The sequence below is a fragment of the Palaemon carinicauda genome, chromosome 1 (assembly GCF_036898095.1).
Source record: "Palaemon carinicauda isolate YSFRI2023 chromosome 1, ASM3689809v2, whole genome shotgun sequence".
Lineage (NCBI taxonomy): Eukaryota > Metazoa > Arthropoda > Malacostraca > Decapoda > Palaemonidae > Palaemon > Palaemon carinicauda.
The window spans coordinates 306,073,735-306,099,133 of NC_090725.1; the positions used below are offsets into that span (position 1 = coordinate 306,073,735).

Consider the following 25,399-nt stretch of genomic DNA (forward strand, 5'->3'; position numbering starts at 1 on the left):
CATTTTTTTACTATAAGTAAACAATAAGATACGGTCATAGGTCTTGACTTGTTCGGAAGTTTTAAACCATCTTAATACACTAATACGGTACTAATGGAATGAAATTTCACAAGCAATCACTACCTATTATACAATATCTTTGAAATTGTTGTTCCTAAGATAAAGGTTCATCTGTTCCTAACTTCTGTATTTGCTTCACAACACAGATACTGAAGATGATTCGCCAGATTCTTACAAGAAACTACGACAAAAAACTAAACTGCGTTTTTCATATAATGTGTAAAGAGCTCTTTGCTTTACATACTGTAAACATACTTCTTGGTAAAAATGTCTGTATTTTTATCTATAAACATGGCAATTATCAACAGAATAATGTTTGTATTTTAATTACAGTTACATTACATATAAACAGGACATACCCAGTAGTTAGGCACTGTAAATAAAGTGCATTAAACAAGTGCAACAATTTTTGTTGTGTAACCAGTAGGTACATATTTGGATAGGTACTGTCATGTTAGGGTGGTTCATTACCAACTTTTCTTTTTATGATCATTTTTTGTTTATGAAGTTTTAGTGTTATAATTAACATTACTATTGATATAGCTTTCCATATGTAAATTTCAGATGAAATATATTCATTGGTAGGCTAGGCTAAGTAAGGGTACTTTCAGTGCTCTGTTCCCCCATAGTTATGGGACTGTCTAATCCACTGCATATAATATTCTTTTAGAATAGGTACATAAAATGATCACCTGTTTAGGATGTATATTTTAAGAATATTAAGAGTCCTTATCTATGAAAATACTGTATATGGTAATAAAGATATCCCATGCATTATTGATGAAGTACAGCTGTAATTCAAAAAGTTTGTATCATGTAGATGGTCATCTTTTAAGAGTTATTGAAAATATGAAATAATGACCCAGCTTATGACTTTAGATTCAGAAATTCAGAATATATCAGCATAATATATCCTCCATAAGGCACTAGAAGACTTTGAAGACCCAGGCCTACATGGCTGAGGACTATGAAGCGTGAAGTAGGAGATGATAAATGGAGAAGTATTGAATTGAAAGCTCAAGATAGAGACCACTGGCAAAATCTAACAGAGGCCCTTTGCATCAATAGTCGTAGGAGATGATGATGATAATGATGAATATATCCTCACAATTGCCTTGTTTTAAGATATTTTGCATTACTCTTGCTTTCAAAATAATGAAAAACTACCATATTATCCAGTTTTTTTAGTACAGTATATATTATATACAGCATGTGGTAGCAATAAACTTTGGGGTGAGACAAGTGTAATGCTGTTCTCAGTACACAGGGAAGCTATCATTCAATGTTTTTATATTGATTAATCTTGTAATCATCCACTGTTCATGAAAAATAGGTTTTCAATATTTAACTTAGCCGGTGATTATAATAGCTGCAACTCTGTTGCTCGACAGAAAAATTCGCCAGCGATCGCTACACAGGTAGGGGGTGTACTCAACAGCGCCATCTGTCGTTCAGATACCCAGTACTCATTGTAAACAAAGAACTCAATTTTCTCTCTGTCGAGCTATCGACAAGACGCTCTTATTCGCCGTTGCTAAACTGGAGTTTTTTCTCACAACTAATTGGTGAAGTACTTTATTCTAGTTTTGAGCTTTCGCTATGCAGGTGTTTTATCTTCATCTTAAATCTTGAACTCGTTTTGGATAGATTTAATTATGGTGACAAAGAGAGTATGGACTTTCTTTCACTTTTAAATGGCCGACCCTTCCCTTAGACGGAAGTGTGTTTAGGCTTTTAGTAATTCTTATCACGTTATAGATTTTCCAATATATATTTTATATCTCTCCGCCTTTATTAGGCCTCTTCGATTAACTTTCCATTTATTATAAACATATAAAAATAAATTTTAATGTTTTGTTTATATAGACCTTTCCTGAGAGTAGGCGGTCCTAACTTGGAAACCAAAGTTAATCAACGTTGAGCCCTTTATATCGTAATTAGCTTTTAAAGAGCTAAGGATTTAAAACTTTTTAAATGTAATATTTTATGAAAGAATTTCTTTGATAGTCTTCGTACTGTTTTCAAAGATGAACTAACGTTTAGTTTTTTTATGCTACGCAGTTGTTGACGTTCAGGACGTTCAACATGCGCTCTATCGTTACGATAGAGAGAGAGTGTATCACGGTTTCACTTTGCAGTAAGAGTAAATCGATTCTGACGTTTTGTTCATTCTTTCTTAGCTTAAATGTTTTAAATTCTAATTTAAAGGAACTTTTTATTTGAAAAACCTTTCAGTTTTTTCCTTTAGTCAAATAACATGTTTTTTTGACGAAATATAATTGGGCTCTTCTCTTAGGTGCGAAATCAAGAGAGAAAGAGAGAGAGAGATAGAGACGGAGGGAGAGAGAGGAGAGAAAACGTTCCGTTCAAGCGGGTAACGTTGTTCTCGTGTTACTCGCGTCCCTAGTCGCTGTACGGGGAGGAAGGATAAAACGTTTTTAGGTTTTTATTCTCGTCCCCAGGCTATGTGCGGTGAGAGATTGAAAACGTAGTTACAGTGAACCCTCGTTTATCGCGGTAGATAGGTTCCAGTCGCGGCCGCGATAGGTGAAAATCTGCGAAGTAGTGACACCATATTTACCTATTTATTCAACATGTATATTCAGACTTTTAAAACCTTCCCTTGTACGTAGTACTGTTAACAAACTACCCTTTAATGTACAGAACACTTAATGCATGTACTACAGTACCCTAAACTAAAACAGGCACAAATATTAAAGGTGATTTCATATCATGCATTTCCTAAACATGCTAAAAAGCACGATAAAAAATGGCAACCAATGTTTTGTTTACATTTATCTCTGATCATAATGTAGAAACAAACTGGAGGTAGAGCTTTGCTTATTACCCAGACATATTTCCCATACTTTTCCCTTAGAACTACATCACATCTTCCTACTTTAGATATATAGATATATATATATATATATATATATATATATATATATATATATATATACAGTATATATATATATATATATATATATATATATATATATATATATATATATACAGTATATATATATATATATATATATATATATATATATATATATATATATATATATATATATATATATATATATATATATGTGTGTGTGTGTGTGTATATATATATATATATATTTATATGTATACACATATACATACCTACATATATACATAAATACATGCATACATATATATATATATATATATATATATATATATATATATATATATATATATATATATTACTGTATATATATGGGTTATGGAAAAAATCCGCGAAGTGGTGAATCCGCGATGGTCGAACCGCGAAGTAGCGAGGGTTCACTGTATATGAACTAGTGTTTAGTCTCTTTCCCAGCCACTGATTTTTTTTATCTCAAAATATGTTTTCTGTTTTTTGCTGGTATTAGTGAACTTGCATTATACGACTGATTTCGCAATTACTACCTTTTAATGAAGGGTAGAATTGCGTGTTTCAGGTAGAAATAAGTGCAAAACAGAAAATCGAAGTGATAAAGTGATATGCGCAAAGTGTTACAGTGTTGCGTCCGAGGCGCAAAGTGTTACAGTGTTGCGTCCGAGGGTTCGTCTGTTCGTGCCTGTCGTTCACCTAGTCCGGGACCTCTTACATGCTCCCAAGCCCAGGGGAGAAGTAATGTCAAACGACTTATGGGTTCGAGAGGCCTTGACCAACGAACAGACGTTTTTCCCTCTATGGTATCGGGTGTATCTTACCAAGATCTCCCCTACCATAAGACGAGAGAGACGTTGTTTCTCCTCGTCATCCGGAGGCTTTTCGCATAAGAAACCTGTCACAAGGTTTCGAAGCCCTTAAGCGAAAGTCAGTCCTTTCAGGACAGGTCCAGCGTCCTGGTTACAACCATTAGGACAGCTCTGACCCTATGCAGTCATCGGATAACTTCTCGCCGCCTAACAAAAGCGTATCACAGACTCCGAGAGTCTTTTTTTGTAGGCAAAGTGTTGCGGTCACAGACGTTACCCTCGTCTCTTACCACAACCATTTCCGTTGATCCTTAATGGGTTGTATGGCAAGACATGCAGTATATGCTTGCCTCCCTTATGGAAGACTATTCTACCGATTAGTCCGTTGAGTCTAGCCGTTTATCTCATCGATATCCTGGCTTTCAGCCAACCTAACGTTCCTTTGTGCATACTGTTGACGTTGGCGTAGCTTAGTCACGTCAGTCAGGTTGTTTAGAACCACACTCGATGCGGTCTCGTGTGGTTTTTCAGCCGCATTTGGACGTTAGGCCACTTGCTGATGCTCCTGTTGACGTTCAAGACGTTCACTAACACTCGGAGTTGACTTGTTTTGACGCTGTGCGTCAACCTCCGCATTCTAGAGTCATTTTGACTGCTCAGTCTAGGCAGTCAAAGCAGTCTCGAGTGGACGCTGTGTGTCCTCACGCACCTGTTGTGGTTGACAGTTCAGTTGTTGACAGTTCACAGACTGTCAAGCAGTTACATGACGTTGCGTTCTGGTCCGCTACTAATGCACCAGTGAGTGTGGACTCTGCTTGTAAAGCATTGCCACCACGGTAGGTCTCTCCCTTGCTTGAGACTCAGTTTTTATCGGACAAGGTTCCTGTAGATGAGGAAGTTGCTGTTCTCCCTCCTACTGATATTCCCTTGAGGACTCTGTCAGATGGAGAGGAGCCTAAAGCTGCTTAGCCTCCTATGGACTTTAATTAAATCATGATGATTTTTTTTAAGGATCTTCGTCCGGATCTTTTTGTAACTGCTGCTCCTCGTTCGCCTAAACGTCAGAGCTTACACTAGGCCTAGCTACTTCGAAGCCGTTGTTTTTAAGCTAATGCTCTCTCGCTCTCCTAGAGAGCGTTACGTTGGCTAGGCGACTGGTTTTTCACCAGGAGGAGTTTGGGGGATACAGCCTTTGCTTTCCCTTCTTTTAAACTGGTTTATAGAGCGAGAGTCTGATATGACACGAGAGAAGTTCTCGGCTTGGGAGTTCATGCCTCTGCCCAGATAGACTTCTCAATTCTGGTAGACTCTCCCTGGCGCCTAGCCAGGAGACGCTCCAAGTTGTTTACAGGTCAACTTCACAACTGTTTTCGAGCCTTTGAAGTTTTGCTGTACAATTATGTCACGCATAACAAGGCTTTCAGGGATGGTAAACGGTTCCGCCTCAGTCGCTAACCCCGTCTGTTGCCACGCCTGCTCCCGTAGACCCTAAATGGGCTTTGCTGCAAGACATGCAGTCCAAGCTTGCGTCCTTGATAGAGGACTTAAATGCGGAGAAGGTTGCTACCGAACCTTCTGGCCAACAACCTTCCAACCGGTCGGTTGTGCGCCCTGTTGACGCTGAGGTAACCTACTCGCGTCTGCCAGTTGAGGTGGTTCCTCCACCGATGCGACCCAGTGTGGGTTGCCAGCCGCACGTTGACGTTAAGCGACGCTTGGAGGTGGCTGTTGACGTTCAGGACGTTCAACAACCAGCAGAGGTGACTTGTTTTGACGCAGTGCGTCAACCTCAGCAACCCGGTAGGGTGTTGACTGCACAACCCAGACGGTCTAGACAGTCTCGGGTTGACGCTGTGCTTCCTCGCGCACCCATGGTTGTTGACAGTTCACAGACTGTGCAGCAGTTCCATGATATTGCGTCCGGCTCCGTCACGCATCCACCAGTGCGACCGGACTCAGCGAGCCAGACGTTGCCCACTCCGTTGCCGTTTCCTCATCAGTTTTCGGATGAGGAACCCTCTGATGAGGACGTTGCTGAACAACAAGACGATCAGCCCCCAGCCCTGCTATCCATCCAGAAGATGCTGAAGAAGGAACGCTGCTCAGTCAGGCTGTGGATGAGTCTGGTAGGGACGCTGTCATCCGTGGAACAATTTGTGTCACTAGGAAGACTACACCTCCGTCCTCTTCAATACCATCTAGCTTTTCACTGGAAAAAGGACAAGACGCTAGAAGCGGTCTCGATCCCGGTTTCCGAAAAGATAAAGTCTTGTCTGACTTGGTGAAAGGACAATATCAACCTAAGAGAGGGTCTTCCCCTGGCTGTTCAGACTCCCAACCACGTTCTCTTCTCGGACGCATCGGACGTAGGCTGGGGTGCGACATTAGACGGTCGGGAATGCTCGGGAATATGGAACTCGAGTCAAAGGACAATGCATATCAACTGTAAGGAGCTACTGGCAGTACGTCTGGCCTGGAAAAGCTTCAGGTCTCTCCTTCAAGGCAAAGTGGTGGAGGTGAACTCGGACAACACCACGGCTTTGGCGTACATCTCCAAGCAAGGAGGGACCTACTCTCTGACGTTGTACGAGATCACAAGGGACCTCCTCACCTGGTCAAAAGGTCTAAACATATCACTAGTAACGAGGTTCATCCAAGGCAACTTGAATGTCATGGCAGATTGTCTCAGTCGGAAGGGACAAATAATTCCATCAGAATGGACCCTCCACAAGGATGTATGCAAGAGACTTTGGGCCACCTGGGGCCAGCCAACCATAGATCTCTTCGCAACCTCGATGACCAAGAGGCTCCCAATATTTTGCTCACCAATCCCGGACCCAGCAGCAGTTCATATAGATGCCTTTCTCCTAGATTGGTCACATCTAGATCTATATGCATTCCCTCCGTTCAAGATTGTCAACAAGGTACTGCAGAAGTTCGCCTCTCACGAAGGGACAAGGTTGACGCTAGTTGCTCCCCTCTGGCCCGCGAGAGAATGGTTCACCGAGGTACTTCGATGGCTAGTAGACGTTCCCAGAACACTTCCCCTAAGGGTGGACCTTCTACGTCAGCCACACGTAAAGAAGGTACACCAAAGCCTCCACGCTCTTCGTCTGACTGCCTTCAGACTATCGAAAGACTCTCGAGAGCTAGAGGCTTTTCGAAGGAGGCAGCCAGAGCGATTGCTAGAGCAAGGAGAACATCCACCCTTAGAGTCTACCAATCGAAGTGGGAAATCTTCCGAAACTGGTGCAAGTCAGTATCCGTATCCTCGACCAGTACCTCTGTAACTCAAATAGCTGACTTCCTCTTATATCTGAGGAAAGAACGATCTCTTTCAGCTCCCACTATCAAGGGTTACAGAAGCATGTTGGAATCAGTCTTCCATCACAGAGGCTTAGATCTTTCCAACAATAAAGATCTACAGGACCTCCTTAAGTCTTTTGAGACCACGAAGGAGCGTCGTTTGGTTACACCTGGTTGGAATTTAGACGTGGTACTAAGATTCCTTATGTCAGACAGGTTCGAGCCGCTACAATCAGCCTCCCTGAAAGATCTCACCTTAAAGACTCTTTTCCTGGTATGCTTAGCCACAGCTAAAAGAGTCAGTGAGATTCATGCCTTCAGCAAGAACATCGGATTCTCATCTGAAACGGCTAGATGTTCTCTACAACTTGGTTTTCTAGCCAAAAACGAGCTGCCTTCTCGACCTTGGCCAAAATCGTTCGATATTCCAAGCTTATCGTATATGGTTGGAAATGAACTAGAAAGAGTCTTATGCCCTGTAAGAGCTCTTAAGTTCTATTTAAAACGAACTAAACCTTTACGAGGCCCGTCTGAAGCTTTATGGTGTTCAGTTAAGAAACCATCTTTGCCTATGTCAAAGAATGCTTTATCCTATTTTATCAGACTGTTAATACGAGAAGCTCATTCCCATCTGAATGAGGAAGACCAAGCTTTGCTGAAGGTAAGGACACACGAAGTTAGAGCTGTTGCAACTTCCGTGGCCTTTAAACAAAATAGATCTCTGCGAAGTATAATGGACGCAACCTATTGGAGAAGCAAGTCAGTGTTCGCGTCTTTTTATCTTAAGGATGTCCAGTCTCTTTACGAGAACTGCTACACTCTGGGACCATTCGTAGCAGCGAGTGCAGTAGTGGGTGAGGGCTCAACCACTACAATTCCCTAATTCCATAACCTTTTTAATCTTTCTCTTGAAATGTTTTTATTGTTGTTTTTGGGTTGTCCGGAAGGCTAAGAAGCCTTTCGCATCCTGGTTGATTTGGCGGGTGGTCAAAGTCATTTCTTGAGAAGCGCCGAGATTAGAGGTTTTGATGAGGTCCTGTTGTATGGGTTGCAACCCTTGATACTTCAGATCCTAGGGGTCGCTCAGCATCCTAAGAGGATCGCGAGGCTCCGTAAGGAAGACGTACTTAAAAAGGCAGAGTAATTGTTCAAGTCGACTTCCTTACCAGGTACCTATTTATTTTGTTTTTGTTATTTTGATAACTTCTAAAATGAAATAAAAATTCTTAGCTCATATGATGTAAACATATTTTGCTGGTCTCTACCCACCCCCCTGGGTGTGAATCAGCTATTATAATCACCGGCTAAGTTAAATATTGAAAAATGTTATTTTGATAATAAAATAAATTTTTGAATATACACCCGGTGATTATAAATTAAAGGACCCTCCCTTCCTCCCCAATAGAGACGCAGTGGACCGAGGAGAAAATTGAGTGCTTTGTTTACAATGAGTACTGGGTATCTGAACGACAGATGGCGCTGTTGAGTACACCCCCTACCTGTGTAGCGATCGCTGGCGAATTTTTCCGTAGAGTTTTTCTGTCGAGCAACAGAGTTGCAGCTATTATAATCACCGGGTAAGTATATTCAAAAATTTATTTTATTATCAAAACATATTTTGTATAATTTTTTTAATTTGTTGTAAACCAATATACAGTTTTCTCATTTACTGAAAAAGGCATATTAACTATGGCAATTATTTCACTTAGAACAAAGTAATGTACATTATTAATAAGAACTTGACAATACAATAATTAATTACTTATCGACAAACTCAGATGAATAAGGAATAAACAACAAAATGTGTGAAGATTAGTGGTAAGGCTATGCTAGATTATTCTTGACTTGGTGTGCAGGGATTACTAACATTTATTTGTGCGCTTGAAAGATATTTTGTTTCCAAAAAGAACCAAACTAATATAATATTTCAGTAAATATATAATGGAATGCACTAAAATTCATGAAAAAGTTATGTAAAATGGGTGAATCTTATAGGTTACTAAATATAAAAACATTTCAATAATGATACAGTATGAACGATGAAATCTTTTGTAATAGCATTTAGGGTGAACTTTACCAGCTTAGTTCTTATTATATAACTCTTGTAAGTTCAGTTGATTATGTGTAGAAAAATTTCTTGTGATTTAAATGAGCATCCTTATTCTTGAATGTTTTTCTTCAAATATTTTGTGGACTTTATTTATTAATTTTTTCCTGAACAGATACGTCCCCAAGGTCCCCATCAGTAATCTTGGCGATCCCATCATCACCATGACTATCGTCCTGTTGTGCTCTCCATCGCACATTAAAAATCCGTATCTCACTGCCAAACTTGTTGAAGTAAGTTGCATTGCCTAAGGTATGGTGTTGTTGCAACCTGTATATAAATGTGTGTGCGTGCTCTTTTATGATTCATGCTTTTGGCTCGACAAAGACTTGAACCTATGCTTCTGGCCCAAAAAATGCCAGCAGTAGACTCTACCAAATGAGCCATCAAGGGAGATATTCAGTAAGTTCAAGTCCACTGTACATATTCATGTCAAATTCAGGAATCTGTTCTTAGACTTTAAATCAACCCATCTCCACCATAATAGCTGATGAATAGGTTTACAACATATGGCTATTTATGATGACTATTAGTCATTAGCACACATGACTTTAATGGATGTAAATATCAATCACAAATGGCTTTTGATATCAAATTCAACTTAAGTGCTCTATTGGTGTCATCTGTGAGGTTTGGTTGGTATGTGGGAGCATTGTGAAGGACCAGAAGGACCTGCAATGGTGGGTTACTTTCCATAAGGTACTTCTTGAGGTCAGGACCAAAGACCCTGTTTACCCACTACACAAACTCCATGGTGACCCACATAACCTGCAGTTTTTCCATAAGTATTTTGATACTTAAAGGCTTAGGGGTTTCAGAATGATGTATGAGTACAGTAGCTGCTTAATTATACAGTCACTACTTGCATTTGTGGCATGGCATACTCTTCCCCTCGGCTGTTATGAATACCCTCCTCGGCATCTTTTTCCAATGACGAACCCTGTCTTGTCACAGTTGAAGACTTGTTGGGATCTTTTTCCACATTTGGGAGATGTATCCATAATCATCAGTCAGTTCAGCCAAAAAGTTGATAAATTCCTTGGCTCCTCTACACAACCAAGTTTGCTGTCTCACCATGCTTGATGACAGAGTGAATGCGAGTTCTCTTTTTAAATCTATCAAACCATCCCCTACTGGCTTTGAATAACTTGATGCCCCGTTGGTTGATGTTTCCACCGTCTGCTGTACCAAATCCCAGTAGATTTCTTGTGCCTTCTCACAGATGATGCTCTCAGTCATACTCTGCAAGCTGCTTCTCCGTGAGCCACAATAATAACTTTTACCTCTTCATGGACAGAGGTGTGGCACTTTGATGTAATCTTAACTCCGGTGCTATAGCCTTTATCAACTCCTTTTGTTTCAGGATCATACATATCATAGAAGTACTCCCTCACAAAGCCAATAGCACACTTACCTTGCTCATGTATTTTTATGATTTTATGCTACCTACTGTCTGGTGGCATAAGCTTGCTCACTCATATTTCAGGTCTCTGCTTGCATCATAAAGCAGAAACAATTAACAGAGCGATGTTTTGTATTTTGGAAAATTGTACAGTACGTTGATTCAGTCGCAGGTCAAAGTTTACTGTGCACTGAACACACTAGTAATGTAAATAACATTAGATGTTTTGGCTTAATATATAAAAACAATTTACTTATGTTGTTATAATGATCTTACCACATCATTTTGAAACAATTACTTTAAATTCTAACTATGAAGTAACTAGCTACTGTCAAGGGATTCAGTTACTATTACTGGTATGTATGAGTGAATGATTGGCTTGGCTCAACTTTAATACCAAAGAGAGGGTATGAGTCTATTTTTGCTTGATTTATGTCCTTCAAACCATACTGTATTTATAGTACCTGTAATTCATAATTCACATTTTTTTAGATCATTAAACAAAAGAATTTTGTGAGTCAGAATATAAAAAATTATGCTTTTATTCCTGAAGATTTATAGTACATAGGGTTAAGATTGGTGTATCAGTAATGAATGTTCAAACTCTTTAGTCTATTGGTTATTACATATCCTATGAACCACATGGTATAACAACAGATGTTTTTTGGTAGTCTATATTTCTCTAGGTTTTTATCAATCTAGATATGATTTATCATGTATACCATTTTAAAAAAAAAAAATGTGCAAGACTTATTTATACATGTCATGTTCTATTTAGTGTACGCCTTGATTTAATGTAAGAGATTTAAAGCTACATAGTTTATTTTTGAATTACACGGTGTTGCTTGGAATCAAACCCTCACATAAGGGCCATCTGTAACTCTTATGTGTAGTTAGAATAATTTTTTATCTTCTTCCAGGTGCTATTTATGTTAACACCATCAGTCCAACAACATATTGATACTCTTCATGAGCGAGTCCTACACCATCCATTAGCTGTGCATCTTCCTGTGGCTCTCATGAAGTTCTATACCTGTAAGTAGGTTATGTCTGTAATTCATACTACTGTATATATAAATAACAATTAGCTTTAGGGGGGTATTAAGTGTAAAATTGTGGTTGATAGCTAAACCTACTTGATTCTGTTTTCCATGTGTTTACAATGAATAACACACTTCATTCCAAACATTCACTGTTATAGTGTGGAGAGCATAGAATCAGTTTTAGGTGTGTGTATTATCTCTTCCCTTAACTCTATTTGGTATGTCCTTTGACAAGGGAGTTACATTATTTCTATGATCCTCCCTTAATTTTCATTTTTCAATATTAAACTTAGCCGGTGATCATATAGCTGTCAGCTCTGCTGCCCGACAGAAAAACCTAAGGACAAAATACGCCAGCGATCGCTATACAGGTGGGGGTGTACATCAACAGCGCCATCTGTCGAGCAGGTACTCAAGTACTCCATGTCAACACAGAACCAATTTTCTCTCTCTCGTGCCACTGGCAAGACCTACTAAATACGCTGTTACTAACTGGATTTGTTTTCACAACTATTTGGTGAAGTACACTATTCCAGTTTTGAGTTTTCGCTATGCAGGGGTTTTATCTTCATTTCAAAACTTGAACTCGTTTTGGATAGATTTAATTATGGTGACAAAGAGAGTATGGACTCTTTCACTTTTAAATGGCCGACCCTTCCCTTAGACGGAAGTGTGTTTAGGTTTTTAGTAATTTTGCTTAACACGTTATAGATCTATATATTTTATATCTCTCCGCCTTTATTAGGCCTCTTCGATTAACTTTCCATTTATTATAAACATATAAAAATAAATTTTTATGTTTTGTTTATATGCGACCTTCCTGATAGTAGGCGGTCCTAACTTGGAACCTAAGTTAATCAACGTTGAGCCCGTTATATCGTATTTAACCTTTAAAGAATTTAAAACTTTTTAAATTTAATGTTTTATGAAAGAATTTCTTTGATAGTCTCGTACTGTTTTCAAAGATGAACTAACGTTTAGTTTTTTAGTCTACGCAGTTGTTGACGTTCAGGACGTTCAACATGCGCTCTATCGTTACGATAGAGAGAGAGTGTATCACGGTTTCACTTTGCAGTTAGAGTAAACCGATTCTGGCGTTTCGTTCATTCTTTCTTAGCTTAAATGGTTTAAATTCTAAATTAAAGGAACTTTTTATTTGGAAAACCTTTCAGTTTTTTTCCTTTAGCAAATAACATGTTTTGACGATATATAATTGGGCTCTTCTCTCAGGTGCGAATTCAAGAGAGAAAGAGAGAGAGAGATAGAGACGGAGGGAGAGAGAGGAGAAAAAACGTTTCGTTCAAGCGGGTAACGTTGTTCTCGTTTTACTCTCCTCCCTAGTCGCTGTACGGGGAAGAAGGTAAAACGTTTCTAGGGTTTTATTCTTGTTCCCAGACTATGTGCGGTGAGAGATTGTAAACGTAGTTTATTTGAACTAGTGTTTAGTCTCTTTCCCAGCCACTGAATTCTTTATCTTTATATATGTTTTCTGTTGCATTATACGACTGTTTTCGCAATTACTACCTATTAATGAAGGGTAGGATTGCGTGTTTCAGGTAGAAAGCAGTAAAAGTTTCGATTTCAGTGAAATAAGTGCAAAACAGAAAATCGAAGTGATAAAGTGATATGCGCAAAGTGTTACAGTGTTGCGTCCGAGGGTTCGTCTGTTCGTGCCTGTCGTTCACCTAGTCCGGGACCTCTTGCAAGCTCCCAAGCCCAGGGGAGAAGTAATGTCGAACGACTTATGGGTTCGTCAGGCCTTGATCAACGAACAGACGTTTTTCCCTCCGTGGTTTCGGGCGTATCTACCCAAGATCGCCCCACCCACACAAAGACGAGAGAGCCCATTTACTTCTCGTCTGCGGAAGAGGTTTCTCGTAAGAAACCTTGGACCAAGGTCTCGCAGCTTATTAAGTGCAAGTCGGTCCCTTCCGCGCAAGTCCAACGGCCCAGGTGTAGCCTCTGGGTCAGTTCGGACTCGCTGCAGTCTTCCGATGACTGCACACCTCCTCAGAGAGGTAAAGCGGTACCGCAACAGGCAGTAACACCGTCTGTTGCCGCACCTGCTGCTGTAGACCCTAAGTGGTCTTTGCTACAGTCTATGCAGACACAGTTAGCATCTTTTTTGCAGGAGTATCGTGCGGAGAAGGTTGACGCTGCACCCGTTAGCCTACAACCTACCACGGTTGTGCGCCCAGCAGACGCTGTGGCTGCCTGCTCCCACACTCCAGCTGTGAGAGCTCCTCCACCCATGCGCAGTCGACCCTGCCAGACGCATGCTGACGTTCACAGACGCACGGAACCCTCCGTTGACGTGCGTGTGCTACCACAACAACAGGAGGGTGGAGTTAAGCTGCCGTGTTTTGACACGGTGCGTCAGCCTCCGCAACCCACTGTGGTTACCGCCACTCGCCCGCAGCAGACTAGTCAGTCAGGAGTTGAGGCTTCCCCACACAGCTTTGGTTGTTGCCAGCTCACAGACTGTCAAGCAGTTACATGACGTTGCCTTCTGGTCTGCTTCTAATGCACCAGTGCTGTATGTCCTCACGCACCTGTTGTGGTTGACAGTTCAGTTTTTTGACAGTTCACAGACTGTCAAGCAGTTACATAACGTTGCCTTCTGGTCTGCTGCTAATGCACCAGTGCTGTATGTCCTCACGCACCTGTTGTGGTTGACAGTTCAGTTTTTGACAGTTCACAGACTGTCAAGCAGTTACATAACGTTGCCTTCTGGTCTGCTGCTAATGCACCAGTGAGACCCTCACTGAGATAACCTAGCTTTTCTCGGACAAGGTTCCTGTAGATGAGAAAGTGCTGTTCTCCCTCCTACTGATATTCCTTTGAGGACTCTGTCATTTGGAGAGGAGCCTTAAGCTGCTTAGCCTCCTATGGACTTTAATTAAATCATGATGATTTTTTAAGGATCTTCGTCCGGATCTTGTAACTGCTGCTCCTCGTTCGCCTCACGCCAGAACTTACACTAGGCCTAGCTACTTCGAAGCCGTTGTTGTTAAGCTAGTGCTCTCTCGCTCTCCTAGAGAGCGTTACGTTGGCTAGGCGACTGGTTTTTGCACCAGGAGGAGTTTTAGGGATACAGCCTTTTGATTTCCCTTCTTTTTATCTGGCTTTTAGAGCGAGAGTCTGATAGGACACGAGAGAAGTTCTCGGCTTGGGAGTTCATGCCTCTGCCCAGGTAGACTTCTCAATTCTGGTAGACTCGCCCAGGCACCTAGCCAGGAGACGCTCCAGTTGTTTACAGGTCAACTTCTCAACTTTTGTCGAGCCTTTGAAGTTTTGCTGTACTATTATGTCACACATAACAAGGCTTCCAGGGATGGTAAATGGTTCCGCTTCAGTCGCTAACCCCGTCTGTTGCCACACCTGCTCCCGTAGACCCTAAATGGGCTTTGCTGCAAGACATGCAGTCCAAGCTTGTGTCCTTGATAGAGGACTTAATACGGAGAAGAACCTTCTGGCCAACAACCTTCCTACCGGTTGGTTGTGCGCCCTGTTGACGCTGAGGTATCCTACTCGCGTCTGCCAGTTGAGGTGGTTCCTCCACCGATGCGACCCAGTGTGGGTTGCCAGTCGCACGTTGACGTTAAGCGACGCTCGGAGGTGGTTGTTGACGTTCAGTGTGTCACTAGTAAGACGTTCAACAACCAGCAGAGGTGACTTGTTGTGACGCAGTGCGTCAACCTCAGAAACCCGGTAGGGTGTTGACTGCACAACCCAGATGCGTCAACCTCAGAAACCCGGTAGGGTGTTGACTGCACAACCCAGACAGTCTAGACAGTTTCGGGTTGACGCTGTACTTCCTCGCGTCCCCATGGTTGTTGACAGTTCACAGACTGTGCAGCAGTACCATGATATTGCGTCCGGCTCCGTCACGCATCCACCAGTGCGACCGGATTCAGCGAGTCAGACGTTGCCCACTCCGTTGCCGTTTCCTCATCAGTTTCGGATGAGGAACCCTCTGATGAGGACGTTGCTGAACAAGACGATCAACCCCCAGCCCTGCTATCCATCCAGAAGATGCTGAAGAAGGAACGCTGCCCAGTCAGGCTGTGGATGAGTCTGGTAGGGACACTGTCATCCGTGGATCAATTTGTGTCACTAGGAAGACTACACCTCCGTCCTCTTCTATACCATCTAGCTTTTCACTGGAAAAAGGACAAGACGCTAGAAGCGGTCTCGATCCCGGTTTCCGGAAAGATAAAGTCTGGTCTGACTTGGTGAAAGGACTGTATCAACCTTAGAGAGGGTCTTCCCCTGACTGTTCAGACTCCCAACCACGTTCTCTTCTCGGACGCATCGGACGTAGGCTGGGGTGCGACATTAGACGGTAGGGAATGCTCGGGATTATGGGACTCGAGTCAAAGGACAATGCATTTCTACTGCAAGAAGCTACTGGCAGTACGTCTGACCTGGAAAAGCTTCAGGTCTCTCCTTCAAGGCAAAGTGGTGGAGGTGAACTCGGACAACACCATGGCTTTGGCGTACATCTCCAAGCAAGGAGGGACCTACTCTCTGACATGGTACGAGATCGCAAGGGACCTCCTCACCTGGTCAAAGGTCTAGATATTTCACTAGTAACGAGGTTCATCCAAGGCAACTTGAATGTCATGGCAGATTGTCTCAGTCGGAAGGAACTAATAATTCCAACAGAATGGACCCTCCACAAGGATGTATGCAAGAGGCTTTGGGCCACCTGGGGCCAGCCAACCATAGATCTCTTCGCAACCTCGATGACCAAGAGGCTCCCAATATTTTGCTCACCAATCCCGGACCCAGCAGCAGTTCATATAGATGCCTTTCTACTAGTTTGGTCACATCTAGATCTATATGCATTCCCTCCGTTCAAGATTGTCAACAAGGTACTGCAGAAGTTCGCCTCTCACGAAGGGACAAGGTTGACGCTAGTTGCTTCCCTCTGGCCCGCGAGAAAATGGCTCACCGAGGTACTTCGATGGCTAGTAGACGTTCCCAGAACACTTCCCCTAAGGGTGGACCTTCTACGTCAGCCACGCGTAAAGAAGGTACACCAAGGCCTCCACGCTCTTCGTCTGACTGCCTTCAGACTATCGAAAGACTCTCGAGAGCTAGAGGCTTTTCGAAGGAGGCAACCAGAGCGATTGCTAGAGCAAGGAGAACATCCACCCTTAGAGTCTACCAATCGAAGTGGGAAATCTTCCGAAACTGGTGCAAGTCAGTATCCGTATCCTCGACCAGTACCTCTGTAACTCAAATAGCTGACTTTCTCTTATATCTGAGGAAAGAACGATCTCTTTCAGCTCCCACTATCAAGGGTTACAGAAGCATGTTGACATCAGTCTTCCGTCACAGAGGCTTTGATCTCTCCAACAATAAAGATCTACAGGACCTCCTTAAGTCTTTTGAGACCACGAAGGAGCGTCGTTTGGTTACACCTGGTTGGAATTCAGACGTGGTACTAAGATTCCTTATGTCAGACAGGTTCGAACCGCTACAATCAGCCTCCCTGAAAGATCTCACCTTTAAGACTCTTTTCCTGATATGCTTAGCCACAGCTAAAAGAGTCAGTGAGATTCATGCCTTCAGCAAGAACATCGGATTCTCATCCGAAACGGCTACATGTTCTACAACTTGGTTTTCTAGCCAAACACGAGCTGCCTTCTCGGCCTTGACCAATATCGTTCGATATTCCAAACTTATCGTTTGGTTGGAAATGAACTAGAAAGAGTCTTATGTCCTGTAAGAGCTCTTAAGTTCTATTTTAAAACCTTTACGAGGCCCGTCTGAAGCTTTATGGTGTTCAGTTAAGAATCCATCTTTGCCTATGTCAAAGAAGGCTTTATCCTATTTTATCAGACTGTTAATACGAGAAGCTCATTCCCATCTGAATGAGGAAGACCAAGCTTTGCTGAAGGTAAGGACACACGAAGTTAGAACTGTCGCAACTTCCGTGGCCTTTAAACAAAATAGATCTCTGCAAAGTATATTTGACGCAACCTATTGGAAAAGCAAATCAGTGTTCGCGTCTTTTTATCTTAAGAATGTCCAGTCTCTTTACGAGAACTGCTACACTCTGGGACCATTCGTAGCAACGAGTGCAGTAGTGGGTGAGGGCTCAACCACTACAATTCCCTAATTCCATAACCTTTTTTTTAATCTTTCTCTTGAAATGTTTTATTATTGTTTTTGGGTTGTCCGGAAGGCTAAGAAGCCTTTCACATCCTACTTGATTTGGCGGGTGGTCAAAGTCTTTTCTTGAGAAGCGCCTAGATTAGAGGTTTTGATGAGGTCCTTTAGTATGGGTTGCAACCCTTCATACTTCAGCTCCTAGGAGTCGCTCAGCATCCTATGAGGATCGCGAGGCTCAGTAAGGAAGACGTACTTAAAAAGGCAGAGTAATTGTTCAAGTCGACTTCCTTACCAGGTACTTATTGATTTTATGTTTGTTATTTTGAATAACTGCTAAAATGAAATACAAAATACTTAGCTCATAATAATGTCAACATGTCATGCTGGTCTCTACCCACCCCCCTGGGTGTGAATCAGCTATATGATCACCGGCTAAGTTTAATATTGAAAAATGTTATTTTCATTAGTAAAATAAATTTTTGAATACTGTATACTTACCCGGTGATCATAAATTAAAGGACCCTCCCTTCCTCCCCAATAGAGACCCAGTGGGCAGAGGAGAAAATTGGTTCTGTGTTGACATGGAGTACTTGAGTACCTGCTCGACAGATGGCGCTGTTGATGTACACCCCCACCTGTATAGCGATCGCTGGCGTATTTTGTCCTTAGGTTTTTCTGTCGGGCAGCAGAGCTGACAGCTATATGATCACCGGGTAAGTATATTCAAAAATTTATTTTACTAATGAAAATAACATATTACTTCTACTGAAACTTAGTTTATTGACATTTGCCCCTAAAATTTTACAAATTTCCCAGTTTCCTTCCTTGTAATAGACACATGCCTGTAGTGGAGTAACAAGACACGCTAGCGAGCAATGGCAAGAAGCAAGACCCAGGGCTTCTTTGTTATTTCAGTTTTTCTCTAGCATTGGTTCATTCTTGAAGTACACCTCATCCAGATTTTAAGTCTTATTGGTTTTGAGTCGTCTTCCTCTGACTTGGTAAGTAATTACTGTGTAGGGATAGTACTGTTATTACCATCGTGAGAAGTGTGATTGACTCATTGTTCCTCTCAGGGAAAGTCTTTTTCAAGTTTGAGTGCTAATGAAACCTGTTTTTAGATCAGAGTGATATCCAGAGAAGACTAGGCTAGTTGTTTATAGTGAGGATGATGATGAATATGACGTTCTATCATCGTTCTCTAATAGAAAATTGAAAGTTTAAAGTCTGGTCTTGAATGGCAGAGGCAAGGAACAGTGACATTGCCCAAAACCCCCTCTTCACCCATGTTAGGACCATCCTTAGCTCACAAGGATGGTGAGGTTGCAGCCACCAAAAGAACTAATGAGTTTGAGCGGGACTCGAACCCCAGTCTGGTGATCACCAGCCAGGGACATTTCCAATAGGCCACCACAACCCAGCCAAGTTTTGATAGCGTTGTGATTCAAAGTTCTTACATTTTTACCAGTGAGTCCTTGGTAGTTGGTGTTAATTCTGCTCTTACATGCTAATCCTAACCTGACTAGCAAATTTGGGTGCTAATAGTGCTCCAATCAGTAAGGGTTTTGAATAATCACTGTGCATTAGAGTCAAGATCCTCTAGTAGAGCCTCCAATTCTTTAATTATTTTAGAGCCTTTTGATACTGAAGTCTTCCATTCCTGCATTCGTTGCTAAATTGTTCAATTGGATCGCTTTTGAATGGTTATGCATTGTTTGCTTGCAAGCTCAGCTACTAGCTCATCTCATGCTTTACCCTTCTTGGTAAATGTAGGGATTAGTACCTCACTTGCTTAAACAAGTCTCTTCAGCTCATATACTTCAGTTCCCATACGTAATGAATAGACAATGAAAAAAGTTTAGTAAAGTCTTAGAAATAGAGTATTAAAAAGATGATAATGAAAATTAGTCTATGGTTGGCTTCTAACTTTTCTCCAGTAATTTATCATTTTCTTATTTTCTAAATATTTCAAATATCTAGAAATACAGTACAATCTGGAGTCTTGTATTTCAAGGATGATGTAGACCATTTGAGTCTAGAATTCTAATTTTTTTTATGCATTTTAAATAATCTCCCATCCTTTTCCTTCACTGGCATATCACCTCCTCCTGAGTGTGGGAGTTGGCAATATGAACATCAGGGGAGGTTTATAGAAATAAATGTAATTTTGATGATGAGGTTTTTATTCTTATACTCACCCAGTGTTCATATATATGCCTACCATCCTCCCCACTGACTTGTGATTTCAAGAGGATATGGAATGGTTCGACTTCTTGCTATTAACCACTATTGTGTCTCATTACTTTACTCTAGACAGTTTTCTATTAAAAGGAAAGGAAATGGTATTTTTTTGTTAATTCAAGGTGTAAATATTGATAAACCAACTTATTGTATAAAAAAGGAGTATAAACGACAGGTGAGTACTGTATAGACATAGCAAATTTCATTATCAGAATTCCAGCTTTTTAAAAGTTGAATGGCAAGAGAATTTAATTTTGTTTTGTTATTACTGTTCTTTGATTCTACACTCTCGTTAGAAAGAAACTTGATAATAAGCGTAAACTATTGCTTGAAAATTATAATTTTTAGGTAAGAAAGAGGTTGTACCATTTTAGAAATTATATTCTATTTTGGCCTATCTCTAATACCTTAGGGTCATCTATTTTCTTTTTCAAATTTAGAAGATTGAAGGCAGTTAAGTTTATTCATAATATTGTTGATTAATTAAAAATGCAGTGTTGAGGAGATGAAACATGGGATTTTGCATACAATAAACATTTAAACGAACTCATCCTTTTTACTTTTTTATAGATAGAATTTATAGATGTTCTGATGGAAACTTTTTCCTCAGTGGTGGAGTCTACTGGCGCTAGCAGTGAATTTTATGACAAATTCACGATCCGGTATCACATCAGCATAATTTTCAAGAGCCTTTGGAATGATAGACAGCACAGGCAGGCTGTTATTACAGAATCCAAGTAAGATTATAGAATTATAACTTCTATGATTTTTCTATATGTTCTTTCAATAAATCTTATGTTTGCGTTTCTCTCTATACTATACTAAAAAGTTTAATCTTGAGTTTGAATTTTATATCCAATAAGAGAAATGTATTTCCTACAATGTTTGTCAAAATTTTGGACAGATTTTAAGGCATGGTGATGATGAGGATTTGTTTCAATTGTCTTAAATGCAAAGAGCATTTTTACAAGACTAATATTTAAAACTGTTGTCCTTAAGAGAATGTAGATAGAATTGTAATGTTAATTTAAACATATAAATTAAGTCATACTCAGCAATACTGTTCTTGAATATGTGTAGTCTTTTCATGTTGAAATGAAAAAACTATACTGATTTTAAGTTTCTGATGTCATGTCTGCAATATATTTTATTTTGAAAATTTTCCACAGCCTACTTTAGTTATAATAAGACTTATTTTCCCTTACAGCTCAGGAAAGGAGTTCGTGAAGTTTGTTAACCTCCTCATGAATGATACCACCTTTTTGTTAGATGAATCATTAGACGCACTTAAGGTGAGATAATTCAGTGTTTTGGCAACTTATTTACAGTATTGTTTTAGAGGACCTGAACATGAGAATCATAGATTTTCTTAATGTCTAGGAATCAGTTATATTATATTTCCAAAACTTTTTCAAGGACTGGGTTATTTTCATATTGTAAAATACAGTTCATTGAGGAATGAATTGAAACGTAGGGATTTTAGTAAACTATAAACTACCATGTGGAAACTAAAGACTAATAAATATTGCTCAAGCATACTGTGAAAATATTAGAAGGGTGAGAGGGGATGCTGAGTTAACTTTATGCTAGAAGTCAAAACAGTAGGAGTTTTCTTTATAATAAGGCAGCTACAGCAAAAGTTCCTTATAAAGAGGGAGAGATAAATCCAATTATTCATGTGCCTTAAAAGGGAATTTGGTTTAATGCCACAATAAGTAATTAAAAGGGCAATATAAGTCAGAGGATACCAGAAAGTCATTAAGTTAGGTAAGTTATTCTACTATATTGCTAGATGCAGAGGGACGATAGTGGTAAGTGTAGCTGATGTATTAAAGATAATTGTTGGTGTTCATAATGAATTAGTGCTGATTATCATAATAATAAGAGCTACTTAATACCTTGATGACCTTATGTTAATAGTAGATTCTGAAAAAAGGTTTATGAAAAAGTTAAAAAGGTTGAAAGAATTATATTTGAGATGATCAATGCAAAGCTTATGAAGAAATGGAGTAAAGGGAAATGTACAAGCAGGAAAGTGGCTATGTGGTGGTGTTGGTTGAGTCTCAACTCAGTACTTTGTACTAAATGTTAAAGAATCACAGAAGATGCATTTAATAATTGATAAGAATTATGTATGGAAGTGGAGATCGATGTACTAGAAGTGTAGCCATTGTTGTCTTTGGGCCAGACAGCACTGTAGAGCAAAAGTGGGGAAGTTAGTAAAAAATGAGTTGCTGTAGCACAGATAACAAGGAGAGCAATAACTACTGTTAAATCAAAATGTAGAGAGAAGAAAAGACAAATGTTGGTTCAAAAGACAGATACTAATCTGTATATTGAAACTAAAAGGGAAAATGGAGACGAGGTAAATGCCTGACTAGAATGAAGATATTCATAGCCAGAGTTTTGCAAGAATATTTTATGAAGAATTGTATTGAAACTAGGGAAAATGCAGACGAGGTAAATGTGTGACTAGAATGAGGATATTCATAGCCAGAGTTTTGCAAGAATATTTTATGAAGAATGGGAAAGTAGGGGAGAAAAGCATAAAAATTGACATAAATAATAAAGATTGGAATGGTTTGGGTGTGTGATATAAAGGGGTGAGGACCAGTTGGTTTAAAAAGCAATTGATGCATGAGTAGTAGACTAAAGACCATGAGTGAGTCAAATAAATCTTGGAGAACAGGATAGATGAGTAACTAGACCTGATGTGTGATGTGAGCTTTAGCAGAAAGACTACAAGACAGAGTAAAGTTAAGAGAATACTTTTCACATTAAACCTAATGAAGGGAAAAGCTGTCGTAAAATTTTCATTTTAATGATCAGTGATGCATTTCTATAGCACATATATGTACTGTATTAGTCACTTTTTTTTTATGTAAGATTTACAGAATTTGTTTTGGTTTCTCTAACTATGCGTTTTCCACCAATTCAGCGTATTCATGAAGTGCAAGAGGAAATGGAGAGGGGAACATGGTCTAAACAGACAAGAGAACAACAACAGAGTCGTCAGAGATTATTGGCTACTGATGAAAGACAATGCAGGTAACTCCCTTTTTATTTTGTCTAGAAGTACTTTAGAAGTTTTATTCCAGCTGTTACCAAGTTGTGGAATGATCTTCCTAATCGGGTAGTTGAATCAGTAGAACTTCAAAAGCTCAAAGTTGGAGCAAATGCTTTTTTGTTGACCAGGCGGACATGAGTCTTTTTTTATAGTTTATTTATGATATATTTTTCAATATTAAACAGCCGGTGATTATATACAGTAAGCTGCAACTCTGTTGCTCGACAGAAAACTCTACGTTAAAAATCCGCCAGCGATCGCAATGCAGGTAGGGGGTGTACTTCAACAGCGCCATCTGTCGTGCAGGTACTCAGTACTCAATGTAAACACAGAACTCAATTTTCTCTCTGTCGGGCTACCGGCAAGACCTACTAATTCGCTGTTACTAACTGGATTTGTTTTCACAACTATTTGGTGAAGTACACTATTCTAGTTTTGAGCTTTCGCTATGCAGGTGTTTTATCTTCATCTCAAAACTTGAACTCGTTTTGGATAGATTTAATTATGGTGACAAAGAGAGTATGGACTCTCTTTCACTTTTAAATGGCCGACCCTTCCCTTAGACGGAAGTGTGTTTAGGTTTTTAGTAATTTTGCTTAACACGTTATAGATCTATATATTTTATATCTCTCCGCCTTTATTAGGCCTCTTCGATTAACTTTCCATTTATTATAAACATATAAAAATAAATTTTTATGTTTTGTTTATATGCGACCTTTCCTGATAGTAGGCGGTCCTAACTTGGAACTGAAGTTAATCAACGTTGAGCCCGTTATATCGTATTTAGCCTTTAAAGAATTTAAAACTTTTTAAATGTAATGTTTTATGAAAGAATTTCTTTGATAGTCTTCGTACTTTTTTCAAAGATGAACTAACGTTTAGACTACGCAGTTGTTGACGTTCAGGACGTTCAACATGCGCTCTATCGTTACGATAGAGAGAGAGTGTATCACGGTTTCACTTTGCAGTAAGAGTAAATCGATTCTGACGTTTTGTTCATTCTTTCTTAGCTTAAATGTTTTAAATTCTATATTAAAGGAACTTTTTATTTGGAAAACCTTTCAGTTTTTTCCTTTAGTCAAATAACATGTTTTTTTGACGATATATAATTGGGCTCTTCTCTTAGGTGCGAAATCAAGAGAGAAAGAGAGAGAGAGATAGAGAGGGAGAGAGAGGAGAGAAAACGTTCCGTTCAAGCGGGTAACGTTGTTCTCGTGTTACTCTCGTCCCTAGTCTCTGTACGGGGAGGAAGGTAAAACGTTTCTAGGTTTTTATTCTTGTCCCCAGGCTATGTGCGGTGAGAGATTGAAAACGTAGTTTATATGAACTAGCGTTTAGTCTCTTTCCCAGCCACTGAATTTTTTATCTTAATATATGTTTTCTGTTTTTTTGCTAGTATTAATGAGCTGCATTTTACGACTGATTTCGCAATTACTACCTTTTAATGAAGGGTAGAATTGCGTGTTTCAGGTAGAAATCAGTAAAAGTTTCGATCTCAGTGAAATAAGTGCAAAACAGAAAATCGATAAAGTGATATGCGCAAAGTGTTACAGTGTTGCGTCCGAGGGTTCGTCTGTTCGTGCCTGTCGTTCACCTAGTCCGGGACCTCTTGCAAGCTCCCAAGCCCAGGGGAGAAGTAATGTCGAACGACTTAAGGGTTCGAGAGGCCTTGATCAACGAACAGACGTTTTCCCTCTGTGGTTTCGGGCGTATCTTCCCAAGATCGCCCCACCCACTCAAAGACGAGAGAGCCCATTTATTCCTCGTCTGCGGAAGAGGTTTCTCGTAAGAAACCATGGACCAAGGTCTCGCGGCTTATTAAGCGCAAGTCGGTCCCTTCCGCGCAAGTCCAACGGCCCAGTTGTAGCCACTGGGTCAGTTCGGACTCGCTGCAGTCTTCCGACGACTGCTCACCTCCTAAGAGAGGCAAAGCGGTACCGCATCAGGCAGTCACACCGTCTGTTGCCGCACCTGCTCCTGTAGACCCTAAGTGGTCTTTGCTGCAGACCATGCAGTCTCAGTTAACGTCATTGATGCAGGACTTTCGTGCGGAGAAGGTTGACACTGCACCAACCTCTAGCCTACAACCAACCACGGTTGTGCGTCCTGTGGACGCTGAGGCGACCTTCTGCCGCACTCCAGCTGAGAGAGTCCCGCCACCCATGCGTTCCAGTGTACCCTGCCAGCCGCATTTTGACGTTCAGCGACGCACGGAACCTTCCGTTGACGTTCGCGAGGTACAACAACAGTCTGTTGTTTTGTTTTGACGCGGTGCGTCAACCTCCGCATTCTAGAGTTGTTTTGACTGCTCAGTCTAGACAGTCAAAGCAGTCTCG

At 40.5% G+C, this 25,399-nt stretch overlaps 1 protein-coding gene across 1 annotated transcript in view; it reads left to right on the forward strand.

Annotated features, from left to right (window-relative positions):
- The window catches only part of LOC137658577 (ubiquitin conjugation factor E4 B-like), a 144,704-nt gene that overhangs the window by 91,832 nt on the left and 27,473 nt on the right, over window positions 1-25,399 (forward strand). The window contains exons 17-21 of the mRNA XM_068393481.1: window positions 9,303-9,420; window positions 11,510-11,624; window positions 20,607-20,733; window positions 21,204-21,288; window positions 22,935-23,044. Coding sequence (XP_068249582.1) covers window positions 9,303-9,420; window positions 11,510-11,624; window positions 20,607-20,733; window positions 21,204-21,288; window positions 22,935-23,044 — 555 coding nt within the window. The remainder of the gene's footprint in view (window positions 1-9,302; window positions 9,421-11,509; window positions 11,625-20,606; window positions 20,734-21,203; window positions 21,289-22,934; window positions 23,045-25,399) is intronic.